Source organism: Aquarana catesbeiana, linkage group LG03, assembly GCF_042186555.1.
Source record: "Aquarana catesbeiana isolate 2022-GZ linkage group LG03, ASM4218655v1, whole genome shotgun sequence".
In the NCBI taxonomy this organism is placed as follows: Eukaryota; Metazoa; Chordata; class Amphibia; order Anura; family Ranidae; genus Aquarana; species Aquarana catesbeiana.
In genome coordinates, this window is record NC_133326.1 from 570,653,560 (window position 1) to 570,666,710 (window position 13,151).

A 13,151-nucleotide genomic window follows, 5' to 3' on the forward strand; every position below is an offset into this window, starting at 1 on the left:
TTTTTTCCTTTCATCGGGAGGAGGGGCTCCATCCTGTCTGCATGCCTGAGCTAATGGCAAATGGATTCCAGGAAGTAAATGCCAGATGAATCATTTGCCCTTAGTCAAGAGTGGCTGCAGCTACAAATTCTAAAGCCTCGTACACACGATTCGATTGTTGGAAGGGGATTGCCTGTTGACAGACTGTTGTCATAAATTCTTACAGTTAGTACGCTCCTTTAGACAATTGTTTTCCAATTTTCGGCCAACAAATGTTGGATTGCAGGCTAGTAAATTTTCAGCGACAACGGCTCTAAGTCTGATTTTCGTATGATCAGTACAGAAATCCGTCACACAAAAGTCGAACGTACAAACACGCATGCTCGGAATCAATGCTCACCAAACACTAAATTGTCAGAAGGGGCCCAAAGGGTGGTGCTCGAGCTGAAATTCCTCGTAGTACGTCACTACGTTCGTGTTTGTGGCACAACAATTGTGTACCGTTAGTATGCAAGACAAGATCCTGGCACACGCCCTTTTGTCAAAAATCAGACGCTCGATTGGCCAACAACCGTACCGTGTGTACGAGGCTTTAGAGGGGGTGTGTCAACAAAATAAAGCATGGAGACATGGGTGATGCTTTGAATATTCAAAAAATAAAGTTTGTGATGCTCAGATACAGTTGCGTTGTACTTGAATTTTTTTTTTTCCCCAAGAGATGGTATTTACGTTTTCTGAGAAGTGTCCCTTGTGCTGTTGGATGCACTGTTCATTGAAATCTTTATTCTTCTGCCCTCCATACCCTGCAGCTGTGATCTTCTGGTGCTGTAGGGGTTAATACGAGCTGCCGATCCTGTCACAGGCATTCATCAAAGCAGCAAACTATGTCTACCCTTTCTGGACCCTCCTCTATTCACAGAAGTTGTACTATCACTTTCCACAATAAAAAAATGTGCTCTATGTATGGAGGATGGGCAGATGAATGAAAGGTCCACCTCCCCCATTCATAGCGCACTTTTCATTGTGGGAAGTGATGTTTTCTGGGGGGGGGGGGGGGGGAGCAAGGGGGGCAGAAAGGGTGGGCATAGTTGTGACTTTTGATGACAGGTCCAGTTACACCTACAACAGGGAAAAATCACAGCTGTAAGGTAAGCAGAGGAATGAACATTTCAACAGATAGAGCAACCACTGGTGCAAGAGATACTTCTCATTCAATGTAAGCACCGTCTGTCCCCAGTACGGTTTAAAAAAAAAAAACGGCCTTCTCAAGCCGAGTGGTGAAAATGTGGTAATGGTCCTGCACTTGCCAAGCTTTTCAATAACATGCTTTTATTTTCTATGACCCCCCAGCCCCAGTGATGGCAAGAAAGAAAGCCCGGATGTGAACAATGGGTCTCATCACATAAGTAACCACAAAGTAGTTCTCCAGCAGAGGCCATTCACGGAGCATCCGCTTGTCCAAAAACAAGGCTTGAGTCTGGATTTAACTCAGGACCAGCCCAAACCAAAGTGCAATGGGATTGTAACTTCAGAAGTGGTGGAAATTAGTGATGGATTGCCTACTCCTAGAATACAGACTGAAAGTTGTGACACTGATGCACCTTCTTTTAAAAAACAAGAGCCTCCTGCTCCCCGATCTCCCTCTCATGGTACAAGAGGCCCTCCTTCCCCAAAACCTTCTTTGCACAAACCGCTAGCTCCCAAGTCTGGGCCAGAGGACTCTCCTCCATTTAGTACTCAGAATCCTTCTAATGGATCAGCAAGTCCCCCTGCTCTTATAGAACGTGATTCACCTCCTTCATATGAGGCTGCCATACAAAACAGGTTAAATGGAAAAGGACCAAACCTAACTGAGGACAGACCCGTATCACCCATCTATAGAGGGCATACCAACAAGGGGTACCAGGAAAATGAAACCCCTAGTAGATTACCATCAGATGACAAGGAGAATGAAGACAGTAATAGCACCATTTCCTCTCCAAGAAACTCTGGAGAAATTAAGGTATGTACCACCCTCTATTTCATCTCGTTATTATCAGACTGGCTGCAAAGAGGCTGCAGGAGATCAGCAGCACTGATATGAAAAGATTATGAAAACTGAAGAATAATAAAAAAAAAAAAAAATCACCATTGCTTTTTTTTTTATAGAAAATACAAAGTTCTGTAGCATCCCAAATGTCATCTAGTAAAGATTTACATTCCCTTCAGTCTTGCACAGTTGTACAGGCTTCTCTTCTGTACTGAAAATGCTTAGTCTGATTTCATTGCACACTGTGAACTTCTCACAACTTGCATTAGAAGCTGCAGCATGTCACACGGAGCCCACCTCTTTTCCTGGCTGGGGGACATTCAGCATCATTTAGCCCAGAAAATGAGGCCCGGGGACCGGATGTGGCCCTTTTCTTGCCTATTGCACTATTCTTCCTGCTGACACCAATTATTGGCCACTATTCCTCCCACTGACACCAATGGTTGGGCACTATGCCTCCCACTGACACCAATGGCTGGGCGCTATGCCTCCTACTGACACCAATGGCTGGGTGCTATGCCTCCCACTGACACCAATGGCTGGGCGCTATGCCTCCCACTGACACCAATGGCTGGGCGCTATTCCTCCCACTGACACCAATGGCTGGGCGCTATTCCTCCCACTGACACCAATGGCTGGGCGCTATTCCTCCCACTGACACCAATGGCTGGGCGCTATTCCTCCCACTGACACCAATGGCTGGGCGCTATTCCTCCCACTGACACCAATGGCTGGGCGCTATTCCTCCCACTGACACCAATGGCTGGGCGCTATTCCTCCCACTGACACCAATGGCTGGGCGCTATTCCTCCCACTGACACCAATGGCTGGGCGCTATTCCTCCCACTGACACCAATGGCTGGGCGCTATTCCTCCCACTGACACCAATGGCTGGGCGCTATTCCTCCCACTGACACCAATGGCTGGGCGCTATTCCTCCCACTGACACCAATGGCTGGGCGCTATTCCTCCCACTGACACCAATGGCTGGGCGCTATTCCTCCCACTGACACCAATGGCTGGGCGCTATTCCTCCCACTGACACCAATGGCTGGGCGCTATTCCTCCCACTGACACCAATGGCTGGGCGCTATTCCTCCCACTGACACCAATGGCTGGGCGCTATTCCTCCCACTGACACCAATGGCTGGGCGCTATTCCTCCCACTGACACCAATGGCTGGGCGCTATTCCTCCCACTGACACCAATGGCTGGGCGCTATTCCTCCCACTGACACCAATGGCTGGGCGCTATTCCTCCCACTGACACCAATGGCTGGGCGCTATTCCTCCCACTGACACCAATGGCTGGGCGCTATTCCTCCCACTGACACCAATGGCTGGGCGCTATTCCTCCCACTGACACCAATGGCTGGGCGCTATTCCTCCCACTGACACCAATGGCTGGGCGCTATTCCTCCCACTGACACCAATGGCTGGGCACTATTCCTCCCACTGACACCAATAGCTGGTGGAAAAAATTCCTCCCACTGACGCCAAGGATTGGCCACTATTCCTCCCACTGACACCAATGGCTGGGCATTATTCCTCCCACTGATACCAATGGCTGGGCATTATTCCTCCCACTGATACCAAGGTACAGCCCCCTTAAGGTCTGAAGTAAAGTAAACTGGCCCTTTGTTTAGAGAGTTTGAAGACCCCAGATTTAGCCCTTTCCTCTCCAGCCCAACTGCCCCTGGTCTGCCCTTTTCATTCATTGGATTTCAGTTCTGTCATTCATGGAGGCTCAGCTTCACCACTGAGTGTTACCTAGGGTAATCTGCATGCAAATGTAGTCTGTCTAGTAACACTCTCTGTTCCAGACTGACATTCACCCATCTAGACATTTTGATATTGGCATAACTCCTTCCAAAATCCAGACCACTGCCTGCATCAGGGCTGAGGACTTTTGAGAGGAGTACTGAGTTAATGTTCTGTAATGGTATGCATTGCATAGAGAAGCAAAGAGACTCAATGATATCAGTGTCTAAAATAATTTATATATATATATTTATATTTATTTATTTATTTTATTGAAGGGTTTTATTTAAAAACTTAATTAGCTTGTTGGTGGGCAGGGAGGGGAACCAGGGAAAGCCATATATAAGCAGATTAAACTCTAGCTTTAATTGAACACAGAGTTAAACAAAAAGAGGATATAATATAATATTGTCTGCAGTGGAGCAATAAACAAGTATATGGAGAATTCCTGTGGTTTCTGGATTATCATTAGCAGATCTGAACAAAATGTCAAATGGCCTCCTAATTGGGAAGTTATTTTCAGATGTTGCAGGATCTTTGTGTCATGCTGCTCTGTGAAGGCTCGGGCTCTCATTATGGTGCCCTGGAGATCAATGCTTTTCCCCTCACCTCATAAATCACAACATTCTTCTTTTCCAGGAGACCAACGAGCAGAAGCTGCACAACATCGCCAACGAGCTGCTGCAGACAGAGAGGGCCTACGTCAGCCGCTTGGAGCTCCTGCAGGTAATAAAGAGACTTTCTGTCATTAGGTTTTCTCCCGTCATTTTCAACCTAGAAGAAAAAAGGGCAGAATTGGATGCAACAGGCTAAGAAGAATTTATCAAAACTGGAGCAGAAAGAATCTGGGATTGCTGCATACGACAACCAATTGGCTTCTATCTTCAGCTTATTTCGTTTAGCGGAGACAGCTGGGTGCTGCTGAGGCAAAAGAAGCTCCGACAGTATCTGCACCACCCACAGTATGGTACCCAAGGCAAGGCGTGCTCTGCCTCTGCTATAGACCTGACCCTGGCTGGTGGCCATACGTCGGAAAAATTGGTTCATAAAAGAGTAGTGCTAGATGCCTGTCCCAAGTTATTGCCCTGACCTGATAAGCCTCCTGACCCCTCTGACACTGTAGGTTCAGTCCTATTTCAGCATTAGAGAATAATGGAACAAGAGACACAATTCTTTAGTGACACCTATATTAGGTTTGGTCAACAAGCATACCAACGAAAATATTCAGATAGGCAAAACAGTCTTTGCTAGAGCATAGAAATAGTACACACCAATTACAGTAGCAGCAATCAATTAGCAATATACAGCCGGCCTAAACAATGCAATGTAACCAGATACAACCATTTGAATGCAACACTGGCAATGAAGAGGGGGAAGAGAGACTTACTAGTCGGGCCACTGGTGCACCAAAGAGCGTACACGAATATATATATCTATATACATAGATATAGATATATATATATATATATATATATATATATATATATATATATATATATATATATATATATATATATAGATATATATATTCATATAAACTAAGGTCCCCTTTTATGATAGCCTCAGAGCGTTTCCTTAACTAAAGGAAAAGCAGTCAGAAGTCCAGGATAGCTGAGAAATCCTGATGTGGTGGTATCAGTTCATACCTCCCAACTCAGCAAAAGTATGCAGGCATAGGACACACCCCTTGCTGCGCCCCCTTAAAGGAGAATTGTACAAAAAAAACAAGATTGGGAGCTATGTCAGTTGTCTTCTGCTAGCAATGGTGGGGCCTGTGAGCAGTATTGAGTACTTCTAGGTCAATGAGGTTAAACAGATAAACAATCCATGCTGCTTGCAAAAGAGGGTTCTCAGTAACTGAGGTGTAAAGGTGTCTGCATGCAGTGTGTCTAGACTGATGGATAACAGAGGTTGGGCTTCCGCCCGCTGAACAATCCTGAGGATATCCCCCCCCCTCTTCTCCAAGGAGACAGGGTGTCCTGTGCAGACTCTTGAGTGTCAATAGGGAGTTGATGGTTAGTCACCTAATAGACTGACAGCGGGAATGGAACAATGACAGATGTGATGAGATGGATAATGGAAGTTTCAGGGCAAGGTTGTACAGATGTGGTCCCGATCTAGTGATCTGCGGTACAGAAATGCAGATCCGCTGAGCTGAATATCATGGTGGAGACCCACTGTGTCCACTTGAAGAAGACAGCCCCAACTGTCCTGCAGAAAGTCGAGCGCTCCAAGGGAGATGTTGTGATGACGCTGTTGCACAATGCATGCTGGGAAGCCTGAGACTAGCTCCCAGGGGACTGTGGGAGGTCTGGGAGAGGCTAGAAACACACCTACTCCCATGGGAGGAAAACCAGGAAGTGCTAAGAAGATTAGAAAAAAAAGGTAATTACGCCGATTTAATTTTTTTTACACAGCATGTCAGCATCTCAGCATCTAGGCAAGGAAGAGAATGCATAGAGATAATGTTCAAAATTTGGGTGGAACCCCACTTTAACCTAATACAAAACACTAGAAGGAAAGGCTTAATCCCCATATCCTAGCTGACACCTGGCTACAAAAGCTTTAACACATTTTCCATACTATGTAGCTGCACAGCACAGGATCAGTGTGCAATACTTTACAGCCTCTTAGCAGGTAAAGAACCTGTATATACTTTTGAATAGCCCTGTTGGTTGTTGGTGATCTTCAATATATTTTTTTAATATGGTCTATATGAAGAACATATATACATGACATAAGCCAAAAAAAGTAATAAAGTCCAGCATTTCAAAATGTTAATATTTTATTGTAACAATTGTGTTTAGCCTGATATAAGGGATTGTTCTGTTTTAAAAAAAGAAAAGCTCCAAATAAATTTGGATCCAAGCTCCTAACAAACCCAGGAGTCATGATTGTAGTTTTCCCCTGTAGCGCCACTTTCTGTTCAGTGGAAAAGCCCAGTTCAGGGGGTCTATTTATACATGTGAGAAAGGGGAGAAAAAAATATTGTTGGCCACAGTGACCAATCAGAACCCTTATTTCATTTTCCTGAGCTAGTAATTGTTGAAACCTGATTAAACAACAGCTCAAGTTTGTTCCGATTGTGCTTTTCTTGAATTAAGAAGCTGGTTGGTTATTCAGAGCCAGCCTGTTCCCATAACTGGAATATTGAGGGTAGGGTGATCAGATCTTTAATGAAACATAGGCTGATAATCAGATAGTGGTAACTGATGTCTGTGTGCTTTTTTTGGTTTTATTGAAGTACGCACCTCTTCTAGCGGAGTGGCTTAGTGGTTAGCACTTATGCCTGGCAGCACTGGGGTCCTCTGCTCAAATTCCCCATGGAGTTTGTATGTTCTTCCCGTGTTTGCGTGGGTTTCCTCTGGGTACTCCAGTTTCCTCCCACACTTTAAAAACATGCCAGTTGGTTAATTGGCTCCTTTCTAAATTGGCCTTTATATGTATGTGAGTTAGGGACCTTAGATTGTAAGCTCCTTGAGGGCAGGGACTGATGTCCAATATGTAAAATGCTGCATTAATTGTTTATATAAATGCCTGTAATAAATGAAAGCTCTGATCTGTCTCTTTATGCTCTGCAGACGTTTAATACAGCACTGGATAACGAAGCCAAGAAAGGTTCTTTCCCCGTTGATGTTCCATACAAGATATTCTCTAATATTGTGTCCATTCACAGCTTCCACTCCTCTTTCCTCCTGCCTGAATTGGAAGGCAGAATGAGAGAATGGTAGGTAGCAGGACCTGGATGGGGGACGCCTATGGCCAAATATTACAGGTGTAATAACACTGATTACCTCGCTCAGATCACACAGTCTCTCTGAAGATCAGACTGGTAACTGAACAGTCCAAATTTGTGCTCCACAATCAGTAACCTCCAGCAAACCTCCATGCAGGTTGATCATATAACATCCATTTAAGCTTCAGTTGAACTTGATGAAACAATATGAGATCTGTTTTACCTGCCAAAGGATTTGTACTTTTGCCCATCCAGCTCTGATATACAATCTTTTGTCCTGTAATGCCCGGGCTTAATTACAGCCTTGAACTGCTGGCACTGCAGGGGTTAATAACTTTGAGTCTGACATTGCAATGCATTTCAGAAGCTCCTCTCCTTCACTGGCGAAAAGTTAATTTATTGATTTCATTAACCATTTAAGGACCGGAAGGATTTACCCTCTTAATGACCAGGCCATTTTTTGCCATACGGCACTGCATCGCTTTAACTGACAATTGCATGGTCGTGCGATGTTGTACCCAAACAAAATTCATGTCCTTTTTTTCCCACAAATAGAGCTTTCTTTTGGTGGTATTTGATCCCCTCTCTGGTATTTATTTTTTGCGCTATAAACAAAAAAAGCTAAAATTTTGAAAAAAAAAACAGCATTTTTTAAGTTTTGCTATGATAAATATCCCCCAAATAAATATATAAAAAAACAAATTTCTTCCTCAGTTTAGGCCAATATGTATTCTACATATTTTTGGCAAAAAAATCGCAATAAACCTATATTGACTGGTTTGCGCAAAAGTTATAGCGTTTACAAAATAGGGGATAGTTTTATGGCATTTTTATTATATATATATATTTTTTACAAGTAATGGAGGCGATCAGCGCTTTTTAACAGGACTGCCACATTGCTGCTGACAGGTCGGACTCTTTTTACACTTTCTTGGGACCAGTGACAGTTATACAGCGATCAGAGCTATAAAAATGCACTGATTACTGTATAAATGACACTGGCAGGGAAGTAGTGGACACTAGTGGTGATCAAGGGGTTAAATGTATTCCCTAGGTGTTTCTAAGGGTGTGTGTGTGTGTACTGACTGGAGGATGAGAGAGATCGCTGTTCCTGATCACTAGGAACAGACAATCTCCCTCTACTCCTGTCAGAACGGGGATCTGTTTGTTTATATTGACATCTTTGCCATTCTGAAGCTTCCCTCCAACCACTTTGCATAATATTTTATATATACTGTGATTCTGTACTTGCCAAATATGCTGCAGAAATCTCCCTCCACTAAGTCTGGCTGCATCCATTTTTACTGTGGGCAGCTGAAGCTCACTTCCTGGGTTTACACAGACACACACAGGCACACCTCCAGATCTGCAGCCCTCATTGGCCCTCTTATGACTCATGCCCCCTCCCTTCCTGGCAAACTCACTCAAGAGTGAGAGAGAGAGCTGTGCATGAGGTCATAAGCCTAAACTTTTTACTAGACAAGAAACAGGAAGTGGGCTGTATAAGGTATTTACTGGCAGAAAAAAAATGTTTTACTATCCAAAGTTAAAACAACAAGGGCAGAGAATTAAATAGATGATAAGATGAAAAAATGACTAAAGTTCTGCTTTAAAGGTAACATGACGAGTGGAGGAGGGGCAGATAAATGATAGAATCCTTACAACCCATTCACAGACAGTGTTACATTCAGTGAAATCAATGAATGGACTTTTGTCAATGGAGGAGAAGGGGGACAGGGGTGGGCCAGCAGCTTCTGAAATACATTGCAATGTTAGACCCAAATCTATTATTGCCTGCATGTTCTGGAAGTTCACAGCTGTGAAGAGGACCGGGCATCACAGAACAGAAGATTCTTCATTACAGCTATGTAACTGCAGCAGTAGGTAAAAAAAATTAAACTCCAGACATTTAATGATGTGTTAGGCTCCATGTACACTTGCAGTTACTAAACTTGAGGTTAGGAGCTTTTGGTGTTTTTCTGCCAAAGCTCCCAAACTCGACTCCATGAAAGCCTATGCGTCTATGTACATTGTACACATAGGCTTTTAGGATCGTTTAGGAGCTGCTGCACTTGGGGGAGGTTCTACCTCCCTCTCCTGAATATCTCCAAGATAGGAAAATTTTGACCGCCGGCTGCAAACTGTTCAAAATCGCAGCAGCGGTCAAAGTAGTTCAAGTGTACATGAAGCCTTAATAAATTAAGAGCTGCATTCATTTAAGTCTTTTATATCTGCCTGGAGTTCCACTTTAACCATTTTCTTGGAGACCTTTCCCAGAGACAAGGTCAAGGTCAGCCTTGATTTCACCTATGATGACTCCTTTCCTGAGGTTTTCTTCCATCCATGTGTTTGTGACTGCAATAGTGTGTGGCAGTATGCAAGGCTGAGAAGCAGGTTAAAGCCCATCTCCAGGGAACGTAAAAATCCTCCCTTGCAGTGAGACTGCCCCACACCAAAAGGAAGTGAGGCTGCCCCACACTGCAAGGATTAAATGCTTGTTTAGATCTAGGGTACTGTAAAACACAGATTTACCTGCCTGATATTCTGCACCACTGACAACCAGCGCTGTCCTGTTCTCCCCTATGCTCAAGCAGTGAACTGTCTAGATGTCTGCCTAGATGTCCTCACATTCAGTAAAAGGCTATGGGCCCTGTATTGTATTTGATGTCAGTGGACCTACAGCTACCGGAGGACAGGGCAGAAGAGGTTGCAAGGACCGGTATAGCCGTGCGAAGGAAGCCTGCAAGAATGGGGGAATGGATAAGTAAAACTGCTTTTTCTAGTCCCCTACACCTAAAGGAGCATTAAGCCCTTGCAGTAGGGATGCCCCCACCCCAAGTGAATTTTTACTTTTCCCAGAATTCAGCTTTAACAAGTTTTTACATGAGCATTTTTTCACTGATGTGTGTGTTTCATAGGGAGTCAATGGAGGTTGTTTAAATATGAAAATGCAGTTTTGTTTGGAATTAATAGTCACAAATTGAAGGGTCATTAAAAAAAAAAAAAAAAAAAAGTCAGTAGCAACAAATACTGTATCTGCTGAATTTTAAGAAACCGACACTCACCAGCTTAGAAGTCTAGCGCTGTGGTCACCTTGACCAGATATTCGCCAGTCTTTGGATCCCTAGCGACGCCATGTTGGTAGTGGGAGCTGGCTGTGACTTCTGCTGAGACAAGCTGGCTCCCCACTGCACATGTGCAAGATCGTGCTGCCCGGTCAGTTTGGTTCTGTAGCCTCCTGGGTAGTGCACAGGGGAGACAAACCTGTGTAATGTTTGCCTAGGCTAGCATTGCGGAAGTGGTCATGGTCAGAAAAAGGTACCTGCTCCTGGAAAAAAATAATAAATACGGTGGGGGGTGTGATTTGTTGGGGGAATTTAAGTGAAGATCTGCTATAATTGAAAAAAAAAAAAAAAAAATCAGATTTAGAGAAGCCTGGCATACGTGGTATTATGTCGTTAGGGATGTATGGGTTAATGAATTCAACTCATTCATAGAATGAATGATATTAACAACAATGGCAGTTAAGTGGTAAGACAGAGAAAAAGCTTTCAATTGATTATACAGTAAGTGTTTGTATAGCCATGTCTGAGCAGCAGCTTGGGAGAAAACTTTGTTACTGGCTAGACTGTCCATCAGGTTAACACAGCGAGTGATCATGTACTAAAAGCGATAATCCGTTTTATTGAATGATTTTGGTAGATCTTTGTTGTATTTTTGCTTAGAACAGAACACTTCTCAAGCAGTCTCTGCTTCTAGCCAGCCCTGACTCTCCCAGTGTTATCCTGCAGTGTGACATCTGCAGTGGGTGGAGGTGCTGGAGAACAGGACTTGTCATCCGGCGTCAACCGATTTGTCATCCTTTTGTAGCGTTTGGGAGAGCGGGGAGCTCTGGTCTTCTGCAGCTGCATCTCCGTCTTCTGCATTGTGGGCTCAAGGCTCTTTTTTTTTTTTTTTTGTTTTTTTGTTTTTTTGTTTTTTTGTTTTTTTACAATTGTATAATCCATAGTGATGTCTTTCAGTTGAACATTCTTTGTGGCCTTGTCTAATTTTATATGCGCAGACAGATCATAGTTATTATTAAATTTTATTAAATTATTCCCTTTGATTTTCCTGTGATGCGAGATTTCATGTGATGAGACAGATTTCAGTGCTTAGATTTTTTTTTTTTTAATCCGTTTTCATCTGTGCAATTTATCAAAGGCGTTCTTCAAATCTTTGTTGCCTCAGATAAAGAAAATCATCTGTACATCGGCCTTAATCACTGGCAAAGGCAGAAACTCCACTGAATTCAGTGTAATCTATATATGTGTATAAGAGGCATATTTATAAATTGCCGAATGTGACATTCCCCAAACATTCTCTGCAGGTGAATCTTCCAGTGGTTGATTTTCCACCAGTGAGGCTGCATTCACACCTGAGCGTTTTCAGCTCCTAAAACGCCCAAAAAAATGCCCAACAAGCAAAATCCCATTAATCTTAATGGCACCTGTTCACATCTGAGCGTTTTGTCACCTGAAGCAAAACGCCTGAAAAATGCCTTAAGCTCAAAAAAGAACATGAGCTTCTTTGGGACAGATTACAGGCATTTTTCTGCTTTTTACATTGGTGACCTGTACAAAATTGCGGAAAAAACGTGGTAAAAATGCTCAACTTTGAAACGCTCAGGTGTGAATGCAGCCTGAATGTTTTGTTACAGCCACTTTATATTTTATAAATATGCCCCAAAAGTGTAACTAGCAGTCAGATTTAGGAAGTATGTCACAGTGCTTCTGGTTAAGGCTGGCCATAAAATAGAGTAGAACTGTAAGCAAAACCTTCTTTTTTTTTTTTTTTTTTCAAATTTTTATCTCAATGCTGAGACCTGATTGGAGGGAAGGGACACACCCCCTTCACACAGGAACTGAGCTAAGGCTGTCAATCAGCTGGAGGTCCCTCCCCTGTCACCTTTTTTTCTCTTGGTGTCAGGAAAACTTGTCAGAAGTGATCCATGCTGATAGCAGAGGAATGAAGCAGCAGAGAGAAATTACACAGTGCTCAATTGAGACAAGAATACATTATAGAGGGAAATGCTTTGTTCATATTTCATGTCTGAGGTTTACAACCACTTTAAGTGAAGTGTAAACTTACTTTGTTGAGGGAACAGCCTTATATACTCCTTTTAGTAAATCCCCCATTGTGTGTAATATCAGCTCAAAGGGCAGCACCATTTACCAAATGTCCATCAGACAGTCTTGATTTCCAATGTTATTTGTAGACTGTTTCTCATGTGTTCATACTGTATTGTCAGGTGCAACAATCCGCGGATTGGAGATATATTACAGAAGTTAGCGCCATTCTTGAAGATGTATGCTGAGTATGTCAAAAATTTTGACAACGCTATGGAAACGGTAAAAACGTGGATGGAGCGGTCTACACAATTTAAACATGTCGTGGAGGAAATCCAGGTGAGGATTTGTCTGACCATATAACATAGTCCTAATACAACTTTAAAACTGACCTCAAGCCTTCCTTTCAGTCTTGCAGTTGTAGAGGGTCCCCACCCTGTAGAAAAATTGCTTCTGATTTCACTGCACACTGAGAACTACTCACAATGTGCTTTAGAAGCTGAAGCAAGTCAGATAGAGCCTGCCTTATTTCCTGGCTG

The 13,151-nt window shown here is 43.3% G+C and overlaps 1 protein-coding gene across 10 annotated transcripts in view; it reads left to right on the forward strand.

The window, feature by feature from the left end:
- Positions 1–13,151, forward strand: part of FGD4 (FYVE, RhoGEF and PH domain containing 4) — a 308,743-nt gene that overhangs the window by 268,266 nt on the left and 27,326 nt on the right. For all 10 annotated transcript variants that reach the window (XM_073621879.1, XM_073621878.1, XM_073621885.1 and 7 more), the window contains 4 exons: positions 1,330–1,981; positions 4,408–4,494; positions 7,350–7,495; positions 12,795–12,951. In XM_073621879.1, coding sequence (XP_073477980.1) covers positions 1,330–1,981; positions 4,408–4,494; positions 7,350–7,495; positions 12,795–12,951 — 1,042 coding nt within the window. The remainder of the gene's footprint in view (positions 1–1,329; positions 1,982–4,407; positions 4,495–7,349; positions 7,496–12,794; positions 12,952–13,151) is intronic.